Below are 22049 nucleotides of genomic sequence, written 5' to 3'. Positions count from 1 at the left end.
ACAAGTGAATATGTCAGATGGCTGTGTCTTACTGAGAGAACCGTGTGCAGTGTTTTGCACAAAGTGCCGAGTTGAACTGCAAACTGGGTGCAGAGCTGAAAGTGTGTTTAGAGATTTGGAGATTTGAGCTGAGGTTTTGCTTTTTGAGTGAGAGTTTAAATGAGTATGCTTTATGTGAGATGTGTATGTTAGCAACTGAAAAAAAACGGTAACTGGACATTTTCTGATCAAACACATTTTATTAACATCAAAGTTCCTCATTTGTTAGTCGATTTGGAAACAGCAATAACATTTAATCTGTGAAAATACACGTCATTATAAATGTGTCTTCTTTTTTCCAGAGCAGTGAGAATAAAATATCTACAATGAAAGAAGCTCTGCTGCTTTCTCTCTAAAGACTCAGGCATTCAAAGAGAAAGAACTCAATATAAATGCATCAATGGAAATATTCAACAAATATTTAGAGCAAACTTTACATTTCCATGCAGAGAAATATGAGTTGAGGTGAACAGAAATCCTCCGGAGCAGTGACAGCCTCCATGGCTACACAGACACAGGAAGGAGCGCCGCCTGAAGAAACTCCAGCATCTACAGAACAACTCACGAGAAGAAGTTAAAGCACATCCCATCATGTTTGATTGACAGCTGATCTCAGTGCAGTGAAGACATGAACACTCAGCTCTCAGCAACAATGATGGACACACAATGAGTTTAAGAAGTACAAGAGTTCCTCAAATGACTTCAGGCTATTTCAGTTTACACAACTCAACTGTGGCTCCAACATAACAAAGCCGAACTCCAGAATGCAGCGGCTGAGTGAACGTGGTCTGGACTCTGTGGAGGAGAGTCATGGTTTCAGAGACGCTGTAGAAGGACAGAACACCTGCTCTGTGATCCAGGTACACTCCTACTCTGGAGGACGGAGGACCTGAGACGGGAGTTTGGATATTGTTGTAACAAAATGAATACCTGTTTAGGTAACAATCTAAAGACCAAGATTTGTCATTGTTTCCAAATCCACTTTCATCCCCCCCCCCTGATCTGCTGATATTCTTGTCTGCGACTGCTACACAAACTGCTTCCCCTCTCCACTCCACCTCCCAGTAACAACGTCCAGTCAGACTCTCTCTACTCAGGACCTGAGGATATAAAGTGAATCTGTCTGGGTGACTAGAATAAGAGTGATGTGGTCCCATGAGTGTTGCTTTTCTGCTCCCCTCAGATAATAACAGCTGTGTGTGTGCTGTGTTTGGATCCAGAGTGATCTCCTGTGAATATTGTAAGAACCCAGCTCTGGAGGCGGGCTCTGCTGCTGACAGTAAAACATCCACTTCAGTCGATGAGACGTTGGTCCATTCCTCTCTCAGGGCGTCCTGTAGTTTGTCTCTGACTGCTGACAGGCCCGCCGTCACGTCCTCAAAGTAGCTCAGAGGCCGGATGTTGGTGCTGGAGGAGTGTGTAGCTTCACTGAGGGGGGCTGGCAGTGAGGGGTAGCTGAGCAGAAACTGGTTGTGGTCCTCTGTGTGAGACAGCAGCTTGAGCTCAGCGTCTCTCCTCTTCAGCTCCCTGATCTCCTGCTCCAGCTTCTCCTGGAGCTCTCTGACTCGACTCACTTCTCTCTCCTGCTGGGATCTGAGCTGCTGCTTCACATCAGAGCTTCTCTTCTCCATGAGACGGATCAGCTCAGTGAACGTCTTCTCACTGTCCTCCACTGCTTTATCAGCAGAGCCATTGACGGCCTGCACCTCCTGCTGAAGCAGCTTCACCTCCTTCTCTCCGTCCTGGATTCTCTGCTGGATGTTCAGTCGACTCCCCTCCACCTCTCTCTGCCTCTCAGTCCTCTCTGCTGCAGCTGACACCGTGTCGTGGCCTTTGTGTTCGTCCACAGAGAAGAGAGAACAGATACTCTGCTGATCAGTGCGGCAGAACAGCTTCTTCACCTCGTCGTGACGAGAGCAGATGTTCTCCTGGAGCTTCTTGGAGGGCTCCACCAGCTTGTGTTTCTTAAAGACAGCTGATTCATAATGAGGCTGGAGGTGTTTGTCACAATAAGAGGTCAGACACACGAGGCAGGACTTACAGGCTCTCAGCTTCCTCCCAGTGCAGACATCACAGGCCACATCTCCAGCTCCAGCATAGCAGAGGTCAGCAGGAGCAGCTGGCGGTCCAGTCTTCTTCAGCTCCTCCTCTAAAGCTGCTAACATGGTGTTCTTCAGCAGGACAGGCCTCGGTGTGAAGCTCTGCCTACACTGAGGGCAGCTGTGGGTCTTCTTCTCATCCTCTCCGTCCCAGAAGCCTTTAATACACTTCATGCAGTAGCTGTGTCCACAGGAAGTCGTCACCGGATCCTTCAGTAGATCCAGACAGATGGAACAAGAGATTTTGCGGCCCAGCTGAACTCCTTTCTGCGCCATTTCAGCTCTCAGTGGGAGCGAGTGTGTGAGTTTCACTTCCTGAGAGCTGAAACTATGAGCTGTGATCTGAATACTTAATAGGAGCAAAAAAAAGGATTCAATATCTTACTGCAAAAGCTAAAATATCTATAACTGCTAAATTCAGTATTCAAGGATCTGTAACAAAAATATCTCCATACTGTAAGAAATTCCTTGAAATAAAAGGATAATTGAGAAGAGAATAATTCAGTTATGGCGCATTTCCACTGCAGCGCTTAGCACGGTTGAAGCGTGCTGTGCCAAACCCGCAGGGGCGCGGGAAGGGGGGGGTGCTAAGGGCGCTGCAGCACCCCCTAGCGGCAGGCAGGCAGTGCGGAGCTCCCCTGTCTGCACATGTATTTTATATATATTTATTTCATTTAATTGTGCCTGAGATTATATTTGATATTATGTGTTATTATTCAAATGATAATTTAAAACTATATAATAAATAATTTTGCTTCAGGGAAGAAAAATAAAAAGATGTGGAAAAAAAGTTTTTTTGTTTTTAGTTGGCTACTTTTAACGTGACGCACAACACCACAAGTAACTGACATGGCGCAAAAACGTATCTCGGAATTTTTTTCTCTAAAAACGCTAAATCTGCAAAATCATGTGCATAATCTGTATACTGGTTAATATCATGTTTGTGGTGTTTGAATTATTATTTTATTGTTATTGCTGCTGCAGCTGTGCATAATCTGTGTAATATGTAACCAATAAATTCCACATTGTTGGTAAAATAATATTTTACATCTTTGTAGTGTGTGTGCTAGTGCTTTTGGGCATGCTCTATAGTGCCTGTAATAGTGTTCACTGGAGTCCATTGTTATGCTGTATGTGTGGTTTTGCCAGCCACACAGTGATATATATATATATATATATATATATGCCATTTTCCTGGAGGTGCAAATATCCTGGGGCTGCTAATATAAACAGCTAGCTAAAGTAGCCAGGCAGAGCGCACTAGTTTTTTTTTCTAAATTAACGACCGAAGAAATCGCTGCATGTCTTCGGATTACATCTCTGGAATTCAGGGGTGTGCTCTAGGTCGTTACCAGCGTAAACTAGAGCTGTGTGGGTTGTCGGATTGCCCTTACAGACAGATGCAGATGTATGGAAAAACGACAGTGGCCTTCGTCGATTTTGGCTGCATCTACGTCTAATTTCTGGAAACACCAGGTGAATACCCCACTTGTCACAATAATATTATCATGCCATTGCATATATGTGGTATTTTAGAGTTGACTAGATATTGATTAAGGCAATAGACTATGATATTCTGTACAGGAAGCTTAGCAAAACCTAGATGGTTTACGGTTGCTTGCACCTCGCGTAATATGGCGGATACCGGAAGTACGGTGTCGCGCTCGGCCCAATACCCGTATGTGTGTGTGTGAAAGAATGCTAAGCTAGAGAGAGAATCGCTGGCAAGGGAGCTACAACTACAACAAAATGAACATATTTGACCGTGATTTAATTGTAATACACGTTTCAAAATGATGCCGAAGTAACAACATACTGATACCGGTTAGTAAAAACCATGAATTAATGCTTTGACAAGTCTGAAGACGGACGGCAGGCGAAAAACCCTTTTAAAATGCGTGTTTTTTTTGTTTTTTTTTTTAAATGGAGTTCGGCTAAGCTAACGCAGTATATGCTCCGACCGTCCACACTCACAACAGCGGCCTACAGACATGAATAAAACAGCGACTGTATTCGGCGTGACACAGGCAGTCTGTGGTTTGTACTCGTTTAACTTTTGTCTAGTTTCTGAACAGATATGAGGAGCTGTGAGCTCTGAGGGCTAAATCAAATCTCTATAGCACATTTAAAAACGATTTTCGGTCGAGCCAAAGTGCTGCACATGCAGATAATAAATAACACATTACTACCGATGTAAACAGAATACAATACATTACAACAGCAAATATAAAAAACACAGGGAAGTGTCATGAGTCGTGCTCTGCTATGATTAGAAGGCCGGGGTGAAGAGTTAGCTAAGAGCTAACGGCTGATGTTGTAGTGATATGTCGGTCGCGAACGAGCCGATTCTTTTGAACGGCTCTTTGGTACGAATGAGGGGAACCGAGTCGTACTTGGAGAGAGCTGTCCTTTTTATCGTTCAATCGTTGGTCTGCACTCACTGCCTGCCAAAATCCACTCGCCTTTTAAAAAGCTTGATTTTGTTCCCCAAACGTATGCTGTGAAGACCAGCCCCTACTCTGGTAGGTTTCAGCCATAGGTTTCAGCACGAGGAGTGAGATGGGATGGTGGGTCTTAACGGAATACGCGCGAGAGAGAAGTCATAACAAGTGACAGGACAGGTAGACGATGTGTTTTTCGGATGGAAAATGAGCCAAACGCGAAAACGCAGCAGCACTTGGATGCACTTCAACCAAAACCCAGGCAGTGTTAAAGCGCACCACTTGTAAAGGCAAAATATCCTTTAAAGCAGGGTCAACAAATAATCTCCATTGCCACTTAAAAACACAGTATCTAATATTAAGAGTTGCGTGAATTTCATTCAAGGCAAGACTGTTATGGTGTGTGCAGGAAGCAGGACCCAAATGCAGATTAAAGTGTCAAAAATATTTCCTTTATTTCAAGGCTAAAATATAAACTAATACAGAACAGAACACTCACCGAAGACCAGGTCATGACACAAGACGAACCGACAAAGACAGACAGAAAAACCAGAACCTAAATACACACAAGACTAATCAAACAAACAAGACACAGGTGAGGAGGGAGGAGAAAACACAGGGACACCAGATGAACACAATCGGGTATAAATTAGACACACCAGGGAAAATAACGACAGGAAACCACAGACAGATTTTAACAACACAAAATGCAGACAGAAAACCAAAAACAGATCTAGACAAGACAAAACACCATAAAGACAGATCGTGACAAAGGCAACTTTATTGACTTAGTAGTAGGCAACATTAACAGCCGCTTTCACACCAAGTATTACTGACATAAATTACATGGATATGGTGCCACCTTGTGTCATGTTTACAATGCAGATTATTGACATTAGGTCTGGCAATACAGTCAATCATTATCCTGGTGATTATTTCGCAGATAAACCTAGTAAACCTGCCCCCTCAACTGTAAACTGCTTTGGCTTAGTGGAAATGCACACCATGTCACTCACTCTGCCTGGTTTCACACCCTATTAATTACACAAAATAATTGTCAAATTAATTGAAAAGGTCGTTGATGCAACATACCAAATCAGCTCTTGGCACAAAAGAAATACTCATTATGTTGTAAATTAACCTTGTTTTCTTTAGTGTGCGTTGTATCGTTTGTGTTTTTTGGTCGGGCATATTTGGGGACAGCTGGAGTGGGCAGCTGCGGGTCCTCGAGCGGTTTGTTTACCATGTGCTTCAGTGAAGAAATTATGCAATCATTCTACATTCATTCATGATTCAATACTGCTATAGCTGTTGTAAGAAGCATTCAAGCTAATTAAAGTCCAAAGACTGTATTCCTTGTCTCCGTGTGAACTCTCTAACCGGAGTGCTGTTTCTGGATGAAGCGGCTCCGGCGCAAACATCGCACAACATAAGATTCCCCAATACATTACACCGTGGATTGGTTGTGAACACATACTGTACTTACCATGGTTCTTGGCTTGTGCCATCACTGCTCTGTTTCAGTGCAGCTAAGGACGGTAACGGCCCGTCTACACTACAGCGCCGACAGCGTCGAAAACTCCAATCTGCCCATTCACTTTCAATGGGGTGACGTCACGTAGCCTCGCTTTTTCGCCGAACTGAATTGTGGGTAGCAGAGCGGTCCGTCTCCGCCATCTCCGGCGTCAGAAGTTGAACATTGTTCAACGCCGGAGTAGCCAGCGCCAGCCAATCAAATCCAGTTTCCGAAATTCTGGCAGCTGAAGCCGTAGCCAATCAATGGAGGGAGGTGGCAGAGACAGTGGGTGAAACTGGTAGGTTTTCGCCTGTTTGGGGAGTTTATATATATATTGCTCCCATACAATCCCCGGGGTTTTTTGCTTTGTATGTCGGGGGCGGGAGATTCATGTGATTGGTTGTTGGCCGTGTTGCTTGAATAAAATCCCCAAGCTCCAGACACGCCCAGCTCCAAGCTATTTTTGAAGCTGTAGTGGACGCTCCGTAAGTGCGGTCTGGAACAGCAGTGCAACATTGTGGTCGCAGAGTAGGCCTACTGTTCCAGCTACACAGGAACACTTTGCCACTGCAATCTCCACAGGTGAGCAGTTCTCAAAGACAATCTACACATTAAAACAAAATGTCAGTTATTTTACATTTAGGACACTGCTTCAATACAACACAGAACAAGGAGAAAGCTGAGGGCAGGCTGATCAGGCAAGTAATAGGTGTGGGAAAAGGCTAAACCATGTCAGGTTGTCAGTCACATCACATACCAAAAAAAGATCATGCTCCAAATAAGTGGGGGTACGGCGTACCCCCGCGTCCAACGCCCACTACACCACTGGCCTTACATTCATAATTTCAGCAGAGGGAGGGGAACAGCAGAACAGCAGAGTGGCGAGGGAGAGCTGTCTTCTTCCCCTTACAAGCTTCAAAAATGTATTTATCGTGTGATTTTGGAAATAAAAGTTTCATATTCTGAAAGCCAAGACTTTGTTTATTTAAAAAAAACAAAAAAACATCCGAAATAAAAAACCTTTTTTTAGCCCAGGTCAGCCCGTGCATTAAGGCGGCCCTGCCCATAGACACACACACCCTCTCACATACAGAAACACCTCCGCTCAGCCAGATTTCCTATACATTCACAGTCCATGATATTGACAGAAATTGACTTAAACCTCTCCTACCAGTATTAAGACCAGAGGCCAGTTATTGTCGACAATTAATATTGTGTCTCACACACAAACTCTCAGTTCAAAACATTTGAAAAAAGTGTTATCTTAATATGCATGTTGTTGCTTCTTTGAAACGTGCAGAGGATGTGGAAGGGGCTCAAATGCATGAAAGGGCACATTTGCGATTTTTGTTAATAATTTATTAAAAATATGCCTGGAATTTTTTCTCCCTGTCTGTATCCAGCACACAGATTCAGTTATTTAAAAATAAATGAAGTGTATTTGAGTTAATTCTCCACTTTTTTTTGTTTTAAACCTTTATTTAACCAGGTGGTCCCATTGAGATCATCGATCTCTTTTTCAAGAGAGACCTATCCAACAAGGCAGCAAGTAGGTTACAACATGAACATAAAACAACAGAACACAAAAGGACATCGTATTTACAGGGCTACATTTACACACCCAGAGACATTGACAAGTACCAACAGTATATTTATATCTCGCCCTGTCAATAAGCCTCACCTTCTTGGCAAAAACGGTATTGTTGTTGAAGTGGTGGAGAGACAATGCACAGTTTGACCCACTGCTGTCACCCATGGCCAAAGCATATCTCTCCGTCCCACTGAGGTGGCGTTAGACTTTTTCGCTGTCCGTCATTTTGACAGACAGGATCGTAAAATGTCCGTCATAATCCCTTATTACCCGTCGGGTCTGAACAGTTCACGAGAGAGCACGCTCGTGAAATGTCAACGGGGGGGGCGGTGTTATGCCGGTGTTATGCCGATGCGCTCTGAAACTACGGGGCGGCCGAGGAAAAAAAATACACATGCGTTAATCGCGTTAAAATAATTAGTGGCGTAATATTTATTTTTATTATCGGTTATCGGTATCGGTATCGGTCTTCAGAAGCAGGAAGTTATCGGTATTGGTATCGGTTTCAAAAAACCAATATCGTGCATCCCTAACAATAAGGGGCACACTCTGGACTTAATTGTCTCAAAGGGTCTGAATATCTCTAAGGTTGTGGTGACTGATGTTGCGCTCTCATATTTCATAGTTTTTTATTGTTATATCAGACAAATACTACTTTTTTGCATTTATTAGGCTATTTATTACATGATATAAAACTGTTAACCTCTAATAAGAAACAAAGAACTCTTATAAGGAGAATTAAAAAATAATACACAGGCCTACTTTAAAATAAATTAAACACAGCACTTGGGGAGTCCGCTGCACATTTGAAGGAAAAAAAAATATTATTAAAATGGGCCCACTATGAAATAAATAAAACATATAGCTGCACCCTAAAAAGAGTTAACGGTAGGGTAGGTAAGAATGGAGAAACCAGCTCGAGTGCGCTAGAATTTGAAAGTACACAACCGGAAAAAATATGCCTCTTCCTTCAGACTTTCTTACAGAGTCCCTCCTCCAACACACACAAACGCGCCCATGACCAATGAGGGCACGAGATAAGTTTGTGCCCAGATGGAAGGCTGACAGGCAGGTAGGCCATCCAGTTATTTTAGCCGGGCCGGCTCAGATGATTGGTCGTGCTTTTTACAGCGCTACGGTTTCCAGAGATTAATTTTTGTATGTATTTATTGTCAAAGCATTTAATATATTCATTGCTATCGGGACGTTAAGAGCATTCCATGGAATATAACAAAAAGTGTTTTCTGAAATAAATTACATACCCCATTGAATTATGACTGAAGATCGTCAGCTGTCTTCCTCTCCCTTGTTGTTCCTCGATACGTAAAGGCTGCACCACCGTTGACAACTTCTCTCTACATATCAAACATACCGGTAAACCAGCATTGTTTGCTGTGAAAGCATACAACTCTGTCCACGCAGAATTAAATCCTGTGTTCCTCCGGTACTTTTCTTTGATTTATGCATAGTTCGCTCATCGAGCCGGGGGTCAGGTTATTCGCCTCCAAGAAAATGCGCTCGCGTGGGACCGTAGCAGGATGTGACGCATATTTTAGTTGACCTAATTAAAACCGTTTTGTTTTTTATTTATGTGTCACAGTATCACCTCAAAATACAAGATACGAAACATTTTCAACCATGCAACAAAATATAAATAGTCCTACAAATACTTTTATTTTATTTCCTTCTTATTTTTGTTTAAGCTCAAGGGAGCCAGAGCAGAGGGCTTAAAGGGCCGCATGCGGCCCGTGGGCCGCGGGTTCCCGACCCCTAAGCTAGTAGATCATTTTAATTCAAAAATTAAAAATGTTATACAGTAGATGCCATTGCTCCAACTAGGGTAAAAGAAGTGACTGGGAAGAAAATATATCCATGGAGAAAGGCCATGACCGTGAGAACAGAGAAAAAAGAGTGTCGAAAACCTGAACGAAGGTGGCGAAAAACAAATCTCCAGGTGCACTTTGAAATCTATAAAGAGAGACTTGGCCTTTATAATTTGGAATTGAAATTTGCCCGACAGTGTTTCTTCTCTGATATCATTGCCAAAAACAAAAACAACGCACATGACTTGTTCGCTACCGTCGACAGACTAACTAACCCCCCAGTGTCAGTAGCCTCTGAATTTCTATCCACCAGGGCGTGCAATAATTTTGCCTCATTCTTCACCCACAAAATTCAGGAAATCAGACAAGCAGTCAGTGCCTCTGCATCAGGAACAGCAAATGTTTTGTCTCTGTCCACTTAAAATCCATTCAAACACCATGACACAATTCCATCAAATTAATGATAAAAACCTAGAGGACATTATACAACTTCTGAAATCCTCCTCCTGCTGCCTTGATATTATTCCAACAGGGTTTTTCAAAAATGTTTTTCCTTGCATGGCCTCAGATCGACTTCATAGTAAACAAGTCTCTTCACTCAGATGTTTTTCCACAGGCCCTGAAAACTGCAGTCATTAAACCGCTCTTAAAAAAGCATAATCTAGACGCTTCAGTAATGAACAATTACAGGCCCATATCAAACCTTCCATTTCTAGGTAAAATCATTGAAAAAGTTGTTTTTCAACAGTTGAGTAATTTCTTGCATTTAAATAACTGTTTTGATGTGTTCCAGTCAGACTTTCGTCCAAACCACAGCACTGAGACTGCTCTTGTAAAGGTCTTCAATGACATCGACTTAAACACAGACAGGGGCAGAACTTCAGTGTTAGTATTATTAGATCTCAGTGCTGCGTTTGACACTGTTGACCACAGCATATTACTAGACCGACTAGAAAACTGGGTGGGACTTTCGGAAACACTTCTAAATTGGTTTGAATCATACTTAAAGGACAGAAACAACTTTGTTTCTATAGGTAAATACAAATCTGAGTTGACAAATATGACATGTGGGGTTCCTCAAGACTCCATCTTGGGGCCTCTTCTCTTTAACGTCTACATGCTACCACTGGCTCAGATAATGAAAAACAACAAAATAAGTTACCATAGCTATGCGGATGACACACACATTTACATAACCATTTCACCAGGAGACTATGCTCCAATTCAAACACTGAGTAAGTGCATTGAACAAATCAATGACTGGATGTGTCATAACTTTCTCCAATTAAACAAAGATAAAACTGAGGTAATGGTATTTGGAGCCAAGGCAGAACGTATAAAAGTGAGCGCTGAGCTTCAGCCTGCAATTTTCAAAACAACAGATAAAGCCAGAAATCTAGGTGAAGTCATGGACTCTGACCTGAGTTTCAACAGTCACATTAAAACAGTTACTAAATCAGCCTACTATCACCTAAAGAATATATCTAGGATTAAAAGACTAATGTCACAGCAGGATTTGGAAAAACTTGTCCATGCTTTTATCTTCAGTAGACTGGACTACTGTAATGGTGTCTTTACAGGTCTCACTAAAAAAAATCTATTAGAAAGCTGCAGCTGATTCAGAACACCGCTGCTCTAGTCCTCACTAACACTAAGAAAGTGGATCAAACCACTCCTGTTTTGAAGTCTGTACACTGGCTTCCTGTATGTCAAAGAACAGATTTCAAAATACTGCTGCTGGTTTATAAAGCACTGAATGGTTTAGGCCCAAAATACATTTCTGATCTTCTGCTAAATTATGAACCATCCAGATCTCTCAGGTCTTCAGGGACTGGTCAGCTTTCTGTCCCCAGAGTCATAACTAAACATGGTAAAGCAGCGTTCAGTTATTATGCTCCAAATATCTGGAACAAACTCCCAGAAACCTGCAGGTCCGCTGCAACTCTTACTACTTTTAAATCCAGGCTTAAGACTTATCTTTTTGTCGCTGCTTTTAATTGAAACTGAGCCGTTGTGATCATCAGTAAAGTGGAACTTCTGTGTGAACTATTCATATCTTAAACTGCACTGTAACTTTTTATTCATGTACTTTTTATTCATGTAGTTTTTCTTTTAATGTTTCTTTTATTATCTTTTACTGTTTTTAAATGCCTTTGTCTGAATGTCTTTCATTTTTGTAAAGCACCTTGAATTGCCTTGTGTTGAAAGGTGCTATATAGATAAACTTGACCTGCCTTGCCTTGCATTTTCTTTTAATAAACACTGAAAACGGGTCCCACAGACCCAAACAGCACACAAAGTATAATGTTAAAATATATAAATATATAAAACATATATACACTGAAAAAAAGAGAAGTAAAAGTAGCTCACAACTTTTTTGAAAGTAGCTCTCATCCTAAAAAAGGTTGGAGACCCCTGCATTAGAGCGTAAACACTGTAACTATAAGTATCTGAAATAAATATGTGTACTGAAACAAATACCAATAACTGTATTGCATTGTTTTCTTATGCACAATTACTTCATACTGTCTTTGTCTTTTTCGTCCCGCATTTATTGTGCCCCCCTCAGAAAATAACTGGCCCCAGCCTGGCCCCCCCAGTCAAATTGGTCTAGAACCGCCACTGCTCCTCACATAACATCTCAACTTGTACCTAACCCTCTGACTGACAGAAGCTCTGCTGACAGAGATGCACTTTCTCTCTTGTTTATTTCTTTACCACGAATCACCAAATTCGGGAGTCCTTCCGTGTCAGTTTCCAGCTTTCCGATAGCAGCCAGGCCTTCTCACATACACACATACAACTGCCGGTTGATACCGTTTTGATTTGACAACATTATATTGAGTTATTACGGTTTTATCTGAGTTATATTTCTGTCGATCGGAAGCAGATCTCTCCCTTCACTGTTACATCGCGAGAGCAGTAAAGCCCGCCTCCAGTTCTGCAGGATCTGCATTCTGATTGGCTGAAGCACTTCTTTGTTGAAAACTCTGTGTAACGATTGGGCTGGAACTTGTGTGATGTTAACTCTTTGTAAACTGGGATACATATGCGCAAAATTGTAAAAAACTGTAACTCTTCAACTGATTTAAGTTCATCCTCCCTCTCTCTCTTATCCTCCCTCTCTCCCTCTCTCTCTTCACCTCCCTCTCTCTTATCCTCTGTCTCCCTCTTCCTCTTGCTAATGTCTATATATCCATTGTTGTTATAAAAAGTTCTCACATGAAGCCTTTTTCTAGTGCTTACATCCTGATTGCTGAGTCAGCAATAAAGCAGTTTGGTGTTTGCGGTCATGTGGCATGTGTATTTGTTGCTTGGTTCATGTGTGTAGCATTTTTAATGGCAGTGTTTTGAAAATGGCAAACAAGTGAATATGTCAGATGTCTGTGTCTCACTTAGAGAACCGTGTGCAGTGTTTTGCACAAAGTGCCGAGTTGAACTGCAAACTGGGTGCAGAGCTGAAAGTGTGTTTAGAGTTTTGGAGATTTGAGCTGAGGTTTTGCTTTTTGAGTGAGAGTTTAAATGAGTATGCTTTATGTGAGATGTGTGTGTTAGCAACTGAAACAAACTAACTGGACATGTTCTGATCAAACACATTTTATTAACATCAAAGTTCCTCATTTGTTAGTCGATTTGGAAACAGCAATAACATTTAGTCTGTGAAAATACACGTCATTATAAATGTGTCTTCTTTTTTCCAGAGCAGTGAGAATAAAATATCTACAATGAAAGAAGCTCTGCTGCTTTCTCTCTAAAGACTCAGGCATTCAAAGAGAAATAACTCAATATAAATGCATCAATGGAAATATTCAACAAATATTTAGAGCAAAGTTTACATTTCCATGCAGAGAAATATGAGTTGAGGTGAACAGAAATCCTCCGGAGCAGTGACAGCCTCCATGGCTACACAGACACAGGAAGGAGCGCCGCCTGAAGAAACTCCAGCATCTACAGAACAACTCACGAGAAGAAGTTAAAGCACATCCCATCATGTTTGATTGACAGCTGATCTCAGTGCAGTGAAGACGTGAACACTCAGCTCTCAGCAACAATGATGGACACACAATGAGTTTAAGAAGTAGAAGAGTTCCTCAAATGACTTCAGGCTATTTCAGTTTACAGAACTCAGCTGTGGCTCCAAGATAACAAAGCCGAACTCCAGCATGCAGCGGCTGAGTGAACGTGGTCTGGACTCTGTGGAGGAGAGTCATGGTTTCAGAGACGCTGTAGAAGGACAGAACACCTGCTCTGTGATCCAGGTACACTCCTACTCTGGAGGACGGAGGACCTGAGACGGGAGTTTGGATATTGTTGTAACAAAATGAATACCCGTTTAGGTAACAATCTAAAGACCAAGATTTGTCATTGTTTCCAAATCCACTTTCATCCCCCCTCCCTGCTCTGCTGATATTCTTGTATGCGACTGCTACACAAACTGCTTCCCCTCTCCACTCCACCTCCCAGTAACAACGTCCAGTCAGACTCTCTCTACTCAGGACCTGAGGATATAAAGTGAATCTGTCTGGGTGACTAGAATAAGACTGTTCTTGTCCCATGAGTGTTGCTTTTCTGCTCCCCTCAGATAATAACAGCTGTGTGTGTGCTGTGTTTGGATCCAGAGTGATCTCCTGTGAATATTGTAAGAACCCAGCTCTGGAGGCGGGCTCTGCTGCTGACAGTAAAACATCCACTTCAGTCGATGAGACGTTGGTCCATTCCTCTCTCAGGACATCCTGTAGTTTGTCTCTGACTGCTGACAGGGCCGCCGTCACGTCCTCAAAGTAGCTCAGAGGCCGGATGTTGGTGCTGGAGGAGTGTGTAGCTTCACTGAGGGGGGCTGGCAGTGAGGGGTAGCTGAGCAGAAACTGGTTGTGGTCCTCTGTGTGAGACAGCAGCTTGAGCTCAGCATCTCTCCTCTTCAGCTCCCTGATCTCCTGCTCCAGCTTCTCCTGGAGCTCTCTGACTCGACTCACTTCTCTCTCCTGCTGGGATCTGAGCTGCTGCTTCACATCAGAGCTTCTCTTCTCCATGAGACGGATCAGCTCAGTGAACGTCTTCTCACTGTCCTCCACTGCTTTATCAGCAGAGCCATTGACGGCCTGCACCTCCTGCTGAAGCAGCTTCACCTCCTTCTCTCCGTCCTGGATTCTCTGCTGGATGTTCAGTCGACTCCCCTCCAGCTCTCTCTGCCTCTCAGACCTCTCTGCTGCAGCTGACACCGTGTCGTGGCCTTTGTGTTCGTCCACAGAGCAGAGAGAACAGATACTCTGCTGATCAGTGCGGCAGAACAGCTTCTTCACCTCGTCATGACGAGAGCAGATGTTCTCCTGGAGCTTCTTGGAGGGCTCCACAAGCTTGTGTTTCTTAAAGACAGCTGATTCATAATGAGGCTGGAGGTGTTTGTCACAATAAGAGGCCAGACACACGAGGCAGGACTTACAGGCTCTCAGCTTCCTCCCAGTGCAGACATCACAGGCCACATCTTCAGCTCCAGCATAGCAGAGATCAGCAGGAGCAGCTGGGGGTCCAGTCTTCTTCAGCTCCTCCACTAAAGCTGCGAGCATGGTGTTCTTCAGCAGGACAGGCCTCGGTGTAAAGCTCTGCCTGCACTGAGGGCAGCTGTGGGTCTTCTTCTCATCCTCTTTATCCCAGTGGGCTTTAATACACTTCATACAGTAGCTGTGTCCACAGGAAGTCGTCACCGGATCCTTCAGTAGATCCAGACAGATCGGACAAGATAAGATTTCCCGGTCCAGCTGAACTCCTTTCTGCGCCATTTCAGCTCTCAGTGAGAGCGAGTGTGTGAGTTTCACTTCCTGAGAGCTGAAACTATGAGCTGTGATCTGAACAACACGTGTGTGAGCGGTGAATGTGGCCTATCAGCTCTTGTACTTTACGTTTGGGTTACACCCAGCCTCCTCAGTGTGGATCTAAAGGGAGTAACCAGGACATACAGAGTGGAGCTGGCTGTGTCTGAGAGCAGGAAGAAGAGGGAGGGCTCATCAAACTCTGACTCATTCCAGGAGGAGGAGCAGACACTCTGAACTGTTTCCTCATTCACAAACGCAGCCTCGCTTACAACCTGCTCTACATTTGAAAACAGTCTTCAGCTGAAAAATATGTCCTGTCCCCTCAGGCTTTTGTAGCAGACAGCTCCGAACTACTAGAAAAGGTGTTACGGCCCGTCTACACTACAGCGTCGACAGCGTCGAAAGCTCCAAGCTGCTCCAAGCTGCCCATTCACTTTCAATGGGGTGACGTCACGTAGCCGCGCTTTTTCGCCGAACTGAATTGTGGGTAGCAGAGCGAGGCGTCTCAGGCGTCCCAGGCGACCAGAAGTTGAACATTGTTCAACTTCTGGTCGCCTGGACGCCGGAGTAGCCAGCGCCAGCCAATCAAATCCCGTTTCCCAAAATCTGACAGCTGAAGCTGTAGCCAATCAAACCGCGTCTAAGCTGGGAGAGATATCCCGCCGTTCATTTCTATATTTCAAAAAAAGTCGGAGGAGAAACTAACTATCGCCGTAGCAAATCACCCGGTTTTGTATGACCAGACCCTCTTCACCTACCGGGATACAAACCGGAGGAACCAGGCATGGAGGGAGGTGGCAGAGACAGTGGGGGAAACTGGTAGGTTTTCGCCTGTTTGGGGAGTTTATATATATATTGCTCCCATAAAATCCCCGGGGGTTTTTGTAGAGATGGGCGAGTTATTCATCCGGATCATTAACCCGGATCCTAGTAATGAGCCGGTCGTGACGAGTCTCCCTCTCAATTAACCCGAGTCCTTTGAGTCCTACACCTGATGTGACGTAACAATTAAAACTATAAATTGCGTCACTCTTTACTCTCTTTATAACGTGTACAATCACATTACAACGTTGTTGTATCCAGAGATCCAGCAGACTCGTCGCCATGCACGAATCAACAGCAAATGCAGCCCCTCCTCCGGCTCCCGCGAGAGTCCCGTGAGCCGTGAGTGAGCCGTGAGTCGTTGGACTCGCGGGAGCCGTGAGTGAGCCGTGAGCCGTGAGTGAGCCGTGAGTCCGCAAATCTCTGAGTCTGCTGCGACTCGTCGAGGGAGCCGTGGGACTCGCGGGAGCCGTGCGAGCCGGAGGAGGGGCTGAGTCTGCTGTAGATTCGTGCATGGGGACGAGTCTGCTGGATCTCTGGATCTGCTGCCTGCTATATGTTATGGCTCTGAGTCCTCGTAGGCTACTGGTCTCTCTCGATCATTGACCTGGATTCACGGATCCCGCGATTTTTCCGGCTCTAAATTAAGTTTCAGTGTAGACTTCTAACAAAATGGTCATGTTGTGCAACAGTCTCCTGTAATAATATCTGCATTTCCAATAAGGATCTTACTTGGAAACTCGTTTATTTTGAACATGGCACACAAAAAGAAACAAATGATAGAAAATTGCAAAACAGTTAGAATATATAAAATGTAATTATACAATTATTATTATTATTATTATTATTATTAAATGAAAACACAATTGTGCAAAATTAGCTTAAGTACAGGAACATATTAAAATAACTATTGTAGCGCCAGGAAAAGGGAGTCGGAGGCGGTGTATTCAGAACGGAGTTCCAATCTTTATTATCCATTTAGTTATAGAGAGGTCAACACATCGTCTGCTCTGCTTAACGAGCTAGCAGGAATGAGGGCTAACTCTACAGGTGTTCCCACTAAAGGGTCCGTGTGGCAACACAATAAGAGAGGTGAATTATGTCCCATGACGTGTCACCACACTATATACATATAATGCAAAACACTTATTTTTTAAAATGCACACACACACACATGTTTTATTAAAGCAAAAGACACTGTGTAGCGGAGGTTAATGTAACGTTAGTTTAATATGCTGGTTAAATGCAACAACTTTTCGGTTTCACCGGTCTTGGTCATGCTGACTCATATGCTGACTCATATGACTCAAATGACTCAAATGACTCGTATGATCCGGATCTCTTCAATGATTGACTCAGAAGACTCCGAGTCCATAAAATGATCCGGATTTGCCATCTCTATTTGTATGTTGGGGGCGGGAGATTCATGTGATTGGTTGTTGGCCGTGTTGCTTGAATAAAATCCCCAAGCTCCAGACACGCCCAGCTCCAAGCTATTTTTGAAGCTGTAGTGTGGACGCTCCGTTACAGTTTGTTTCAGTTGCTAACACACACATCTCACATAAAGCATAATCATTTGAACTCTCACTCAAAGAGCAAAACCTCAGCTCAAATCTCCAAAACTCTAAACACACGTTCAGCTCTGCACCCAGTTTGCAGTTCAACTCGGCACTTTGTGCAACACACTGCACACGGTTCTCTAAGTAAGACACAGACATCTGACATATTCACTTGTTTGCCATTTTCAAAACACTGCCATTAAAAATGCTACACACATGAACCAAGCAACAAATACACATGCCACATGACCGCACACACCAAACTGCTTTATTGCTGACTCAGCAACCAGGATGTAAGCACAAGAAAAAGGCTTCAAGTAATAACTTTTTATAACAACAATGGATATATGGACAGCAGCAAGAGGAAGAGGGAGAAAGAGGATAAGAGAGAGAGGGAGAGAGAGGGAGGACAAGAGAGAGAGGGAGGACAAGAGAGAGAGGTAGGATAAGAGAGAGAGGGAAGATAAGAGAGAGAGGGAGGATAAGAGAGAGAGGGAGGATAAGAGAGAGAGGGAGGATGAACTTAAATCAGTTGAAGAGTTACAGTTTCTTTAAATTGCTAAAACAAATGTTTTGCTCATTTTGTCAAAACCCTTAACACAATTCACAAAACCACACACCCAAAGAGCAAAACACCTCATGCATCTTTCAAAATGAAGCACTGCTCCCAGAACTACATAAACACTTACCAAAACCAAACTTCTGCACCAAATGGCACACACTTCACTTATAGTACACGACCAGAGCCGGCCCGACCCATTAAGTGACATAAGCGGCCGCTTGGGGCCCCTCAGCCACTAAGGGGCCCCTAGCAACAACAACAAAAAGATGAAAAAAAAGAAATGATCTCAGTACACCGTCGCCGTGATAAGTATGTTTAATTAATGTTGTTAATATGCCTAGATTGCCTACTCTCAAAGTCATGTATTATATTATTGAGTCAATAATATAATACATTAACCGTGCTTTACCTGAACCTCATCATGACACTAGAGAGGACGGCAGGGATGTAATTTCCCGTGTTCAGTGAATGCAACAGAGGCAAGACACCAGACCAACCAGAGAGTTGAATGGAAATAAACATCCGTCTTATTGGCTGACAGGTACCTATCTCAGCGGCTGATAGCATCGCCTCTAAGGTAGCAAGCCACCTGGGTTCATTCAGTGGTAACATAAGGGCAAACATAAAAAAACCTTGGTGTAATTTTCGATCAATCTATGCTACTACACAAACACATAAAACTTCTGACCCGTACCTGTTTTTTCCATCTCAGGAACATTGCCGAGCTCAGGGGGGTTCTATCCAACGCAGGAATGGAGATGGCTATCCATGCCTTTATTTCATCCCGGCTTGATTTGATAATGTTCTGTTCTCCTGCCTCAACAAAACCGGTTACAACAGGTCCAAAATGCTGCAGCCAGATTACTCACTCGGTCCAAAAGAACAAGCCATATCACTCCGATTCTTTCTGCCCTGCACTGGCTCCCTGTCCATCTCAGAACCCAATTCAAAGTATTGGTCTTCACATATAGAGCTGTCCATGGCCAAGCCCCAGCCTACATCAATGACCTGATCCACCCTCACATCACAAACCGGGCCCTGAGGTCCTCTGAGCAAGGCCTCCTAAGGGTGCCCCGAACCATGCAGGCTAAAGACTAAGCGGGACCGTGCCTTTGAGGTGGTGGCCCCAAGGCTTTGGAACAAACTCCCCCAGATAATAAAAACCTCTGCCTCAATAGAGATTTTTAAGGGGCAGTTAAAGACCCACCTTTTCCGACAGGCTTTTGGGTCGTCTGAGGAGGTGAGTTAGTAGCTGTCTTTTATTGGTGTTTTATCCTATGTTTTATCCTATGTATTACCTGCTGCTGTTTTATGCCTTTTATTCTACATTTTATAGTTGTACTTTGAATTGTGTCCTGTGTACTGTACTGTAAAGCACTTTGTACATCTGTGTTGAGAAGGGTGCTATATAAATAAAGTTGTATTTACTTACCTATCCTATGAGCTGTGACAATGTATAAACTGTCAGTCGGACTCAGAGTTTTTGAAGATGGACATAAGAACATTTTTTCTTAAAAAAGACGAAAATTCTCACCACTTGAGAATTTTTGTCTTTTTGAGCCAGGTAAACAAAATATGTAAATGTCAGTAAACTTCCAAGTTATGCGAACATGTAAGCAAAGCATAAATTACAGCTACGTTGACGTTACTTTGAATCGTGGGGTAAGCTAAAGCGTTAGCAAGTAGCTATAGCTAGCCAGATATATTAAATAAACACTTTGTCATACAATCTAAATGTTATGTTTTTTAGCGTTACCTGGTGATTTCAAAGGAAGCTCTCTGGGAAATGTTGACTTACTGTTCGACATGAAGCTAGAAGCTACCTTAGAGTACACAGTTGATCCAGAGTCCTGTCAGTTAAAGTGTTTCATAGTTAGCTTAGCTAAGCATCAACCTAGCACTGAAATATATGGATGTTATGTGACAGTATTTCTGAGGAAAAGTCAGCTGAAATGGTGGCATAGTTTAGGGTGACCATATTTTCCAAAAAAGAGGACTTGCTGCCCCCAGCCTCGAGATACTCAACGTTTACTCAAAGATGCCTTATTGTTTTAAAGTATGCCTCCTCTGTATGGATATACAATTATTATTTATATTATTTTACTGTATATAACACAATAATATCTCTCTATAACCAAAGACACACCAAACCAAGGTTACTCAACAATCAACTTTATTATGCCTAGAATTATCTCTGACAAATCTCAAATGCACAAGAATAACTTAAACATCAACCTGTAACAAAATAATAGCTCTCTTTTCAAGTCTTACTGGACAAAAATAAATAACAAAATATATGAAATAGTAGAAAATAGAAAATCCAGCTTTAAAAAATAATCTCTTTGTATCTTGTCAATGTAAACAATAAAACAGTAACCTCACAAAGATACTAATCTAATTATTTTAAAAGTGCACTATGCAGTTTTGGATTTGACATTTGCATAATTGCCATTAGTGAACATAACATAACATTTGATTACCTAAATCAAACCAAACACATTTTGAGGCACCATGAACCAAATATAAGCCTACTTTAAATGTTTGTAAACACAATTCCAGGCCCTGTCATTGTAAACAACAACAGTGAAACGACAACTTCTCACATATTTCTAGCTTCAAACAGTTTTCTAGGGTCCCAATTTAAAATTAAAAGTTTAAAGTTTCTCTCCCACAGCTACATAGCTTTCTTTCTCTGCATAGCTGCATACTTCAATCTTCTTCATCCTGCTTTTCTTCTTCATCCTCCTCGTCTGCCCATCGATATTTAACTGTGGAGCTGATCTTTCCCAGCTGTTTTCGGTTGCTCAACAAATAAGCATGAAAGTAATTTGAGATCCGCTGCTAGGCTGCAGCGGGGAGAAGAGGGGGACAAAAAGAGATCTCCGTCCCCCGTGTTTTATTCTTATAGAAGTAGAAGAGAAGTAATGGGGCAGAAACCCTCCTTTTTACGCAGCGGTCCAGACATAGACATCAAACGGCGACACATATTCAGTGTGCAGTTCATTTGGCATCAGGGCAGGGATATCTAGATACTCTCCAAGGTTTGACATAATGAATTGTGCTACTTTTAAAGCAAGCAACGATGTTTTCAACTCTGTAATCAAAAAGCTCCTGAAAAACACTATCGAAGCAGTTCCTGCCGTTGCTACGTTAGTTCAAACAGTAACAATGGACTACTTTTCTTAGCGGATGCATGTCAATTTAAATCAATACATAAAACTATTTTTTAAATCAATAAAATTATTTTCTAAATCCATAAAAGCATTTAAATTAATATTGGAAGTCATGTCGTTACTTTGTTGAGAATGTGGCCATGTGTAATAAGCGGGATAATGTGCACATTGCATAATGTGCCTTCATGCCAATCTAGATCCCTCCGCAAAAACAAAACAAAAAACGGCTCGTTCACGGGCGAGAGGCGGCTCCCGGGGACCTATCATGCAAAATGCACCTTTGTACGTCTTTTATACATGAATATGTGTCCCCGGTGTTCCAGGGAACTCACCAAGTGTCAGAAAACACAACCCTCTCTATTTCCTCCTTAGCCAAATCTCTAAAAAAAAGGGGCTGCAACAGATCTGAAAAAAAACGGATCCAGATTTCAACACTTTTCTACGTCACAAAGAGGTGCTCCGCTTATTGGTCAACTCTCCACCTATCAGGGGAATGAGCCACGGCCACGTGCATTGCCAAACCTCTCATTCGCATATAGGCTATCGGTAGGCTAAATCAACCCCAGTCACATCTGTGTTTTTGCCTGCTCTTGCCAGGATGTCTAATCTCAATC

General features: G+C 42.9%; 2 protein-coding genes across 2 annotated transcripts; both read right to left on the bottom strand.

Moving 5' to 3' along the window:
- Positions 1-230: 230 nt before the first annotated feature.
- LOC117448879 (tripartite motif-containing protein 16-like) lies at positions 231-5168 on the bottom strand. Its single transcript, XM_034086179.2, has 2 exons — positions 5079-5168; positions 231-2487 (listed from the first exon to the last, which is right to left on the bottom strand). Exon 2 carries the CDS (start codon positions 2412-2414, stop codon positions 747-749), a length of 1668 nt encoding a protein of 555 aa, XP_033942070.1. The 5' UTR covers positions 2415-2487; positions 5079-5168; the 3' UTR covers positions 231-746.
- Positions 5169-13096: 7928 nt separating this feature from the next.
- LOC117448878 (tripartite motif-containing protein 16-like) lies at positions 13097-15321 on the bottom strand. The gene has a single exon (XM_034086178.2). The coding sequence runs from the start codon at positions 15284-15286 to the stop codon at positions 13616-13618; it is 1671 nt and encodes a 556-aa protein (XP_033942069.1). The 5' UTR covers positions 15287-15321; the 3' UTR covers positions 13097-13615.
- Positions 15322-22049: the final 6728 nt, after the last annotated feature.

Source organism: Pseudochaenichthys georgianus, chromosome 7, assembly GCF_902827115.2.
Source record: "Pseudochaenichthys georgianus chromosome 7, fPseGeo1.2, whole genome shotgun sequence".
In the NCBI taxonomy this organism is placed as follows: Eukaryota; Metazoa; Chordata; class Actinopteri; order Perciformes; family Channichthyidae; genus Pseudochaenichthys; species Pseudochaenichthys georgianus.
This window is presented reverse-complemented; position numbering and strand designations above follow the sequence as displayed.

Bases quoted from the DNA above. Each gene is read 5' to 3' on its own strand.
- LOC117448879 (XM_034086179.2), bottom strand. From the start codon at position 2,414: ATGGCGCAGAAAGGAGTTCAGCTGGGCCGCAAAATCTCTTGTTCCATC.
- LOC117448878 (XM_034086178.2), bottom strand. From the start codon at position 15,286: ATGGCGCAGAAAGGAGTTCAGCTGGACCGGGAAATCTTATCTTGTCCG.